A 919-nucleotide genomic window follows, 5' to 3' on the forward strand; every position below is an offset into this window, starting at 1 on the left:
TGTGGGTGGGGGCGGGGCCCTGGCTGGGGAGGGAGGGGCTGTGGGTGGGGGGCCCTGACTGGGGAGGGAGGGGCTTTGGCTGGGGGCGGGGCCCTGGTTGAGGAGGGAGGGGCTGTGGGTGGGGCCCTGGCTGGAGAGGGAGGGGCTTTGGCTGGGGGCGGGGCCCTGGCTAGGGAGGGAGGGACTCTGGGGACAGGGCCCTGGCTGGGGAGGGAGGGGTTTTGGCTGGGGAGAGAGGGGCCGGGGGGGCCTGGTCTGTGGCTCCTAGCCAGGCTAATCTATTGAGGGATGTGGGGGGGGCTCCTGGGGGTTGGGGCCCGTGGGCCCTGGGTGTCGAGGTCTCCTGGGAGTTGGGGCCTGGGGGCGGCCGAGGGCTCCCGGGGGGCAGGGTGCCTGGAGAAGGGGCGTCCCCGCAGTGCCCCTGAGCCCCGTTCTCCCCCCAGATCAAGCTGGCGGTGCCCAAGGGCGGCGAGGGGGCCCCGGCAGAGCCGGCCCCCCCTGGGCCGGTGCCCCCCGAGGCCGGGCTGGACAGCAGCCAGACGCGGGAGAAGATCAAGGCGAAGATCCGGGAGGTGGAGGAGAAGCAGCCGGAGATGAAGTCGGGCTTCATGGCCTCCTTCCTGGACTTCCTCAAGTCGGGCAAGCGGCAGCAGCTGCCCACGGCCGCCGCCAGCCCCCCCAAGACCCCCCGGCCCCCCGCGGCCCAGCCCCCCTTCGGCCTGGCGCCCCCCCTGCTGCCGGGGGCGCTGGACGGGGCCGAGGGCGAGGGGCTGGTCATGAGCTGCACCAGCCCCTGCAAGCGGCTGGACGAGGAGCTGAAACGCAACCTGGAGACGCTGCCCTCGTTTTCCTCCGACGAGGAGGACTCGGTGGGCAAGAACCAGGACCTGCAGAAGAGCATCTCGTCCGCCATCTCCGC

General features: G+C 73.2%; 1 protein-coding gene across 1 annotated transcript in view; it reads left to right on the plus strand.

Moving 5' to 3' along the window:
* The window catches only part of PRR12 (proline rich 12), a gene marked incomplete at its 3' end in the record, with an annotated part of 5,017 nt that extends 4,103 nt beyond the window's left edge, over positions 1-914 (plus strand). The window contains exon 3 of the mRNA XM_026663030.1: positions 444-914. Coding sequence (XP_026518815.1) covers positions 444-914 — 471 coding nt within the window. The remainder of the gene's footprint in view (positions 1-443) is intronic.
* Positions 915-919: the final 5 nt, after the last annotated feature.

Source organism: Terrapene carolina, unplaced genomic scaffold (assembly GCF_002925995.2).
Source record: "Terrapene carolina triunguis isolate 2854851 unplaced genomic scaffold, T_m_triunguis-2.0 Scaffold31949, whole genome shotgun sequence".
Classification (NCBI taxonomy): Eukaryota; Metazoa; Chordata; order Testudines; family Emydidae; genus Terrapene; species Terrapene triunguis.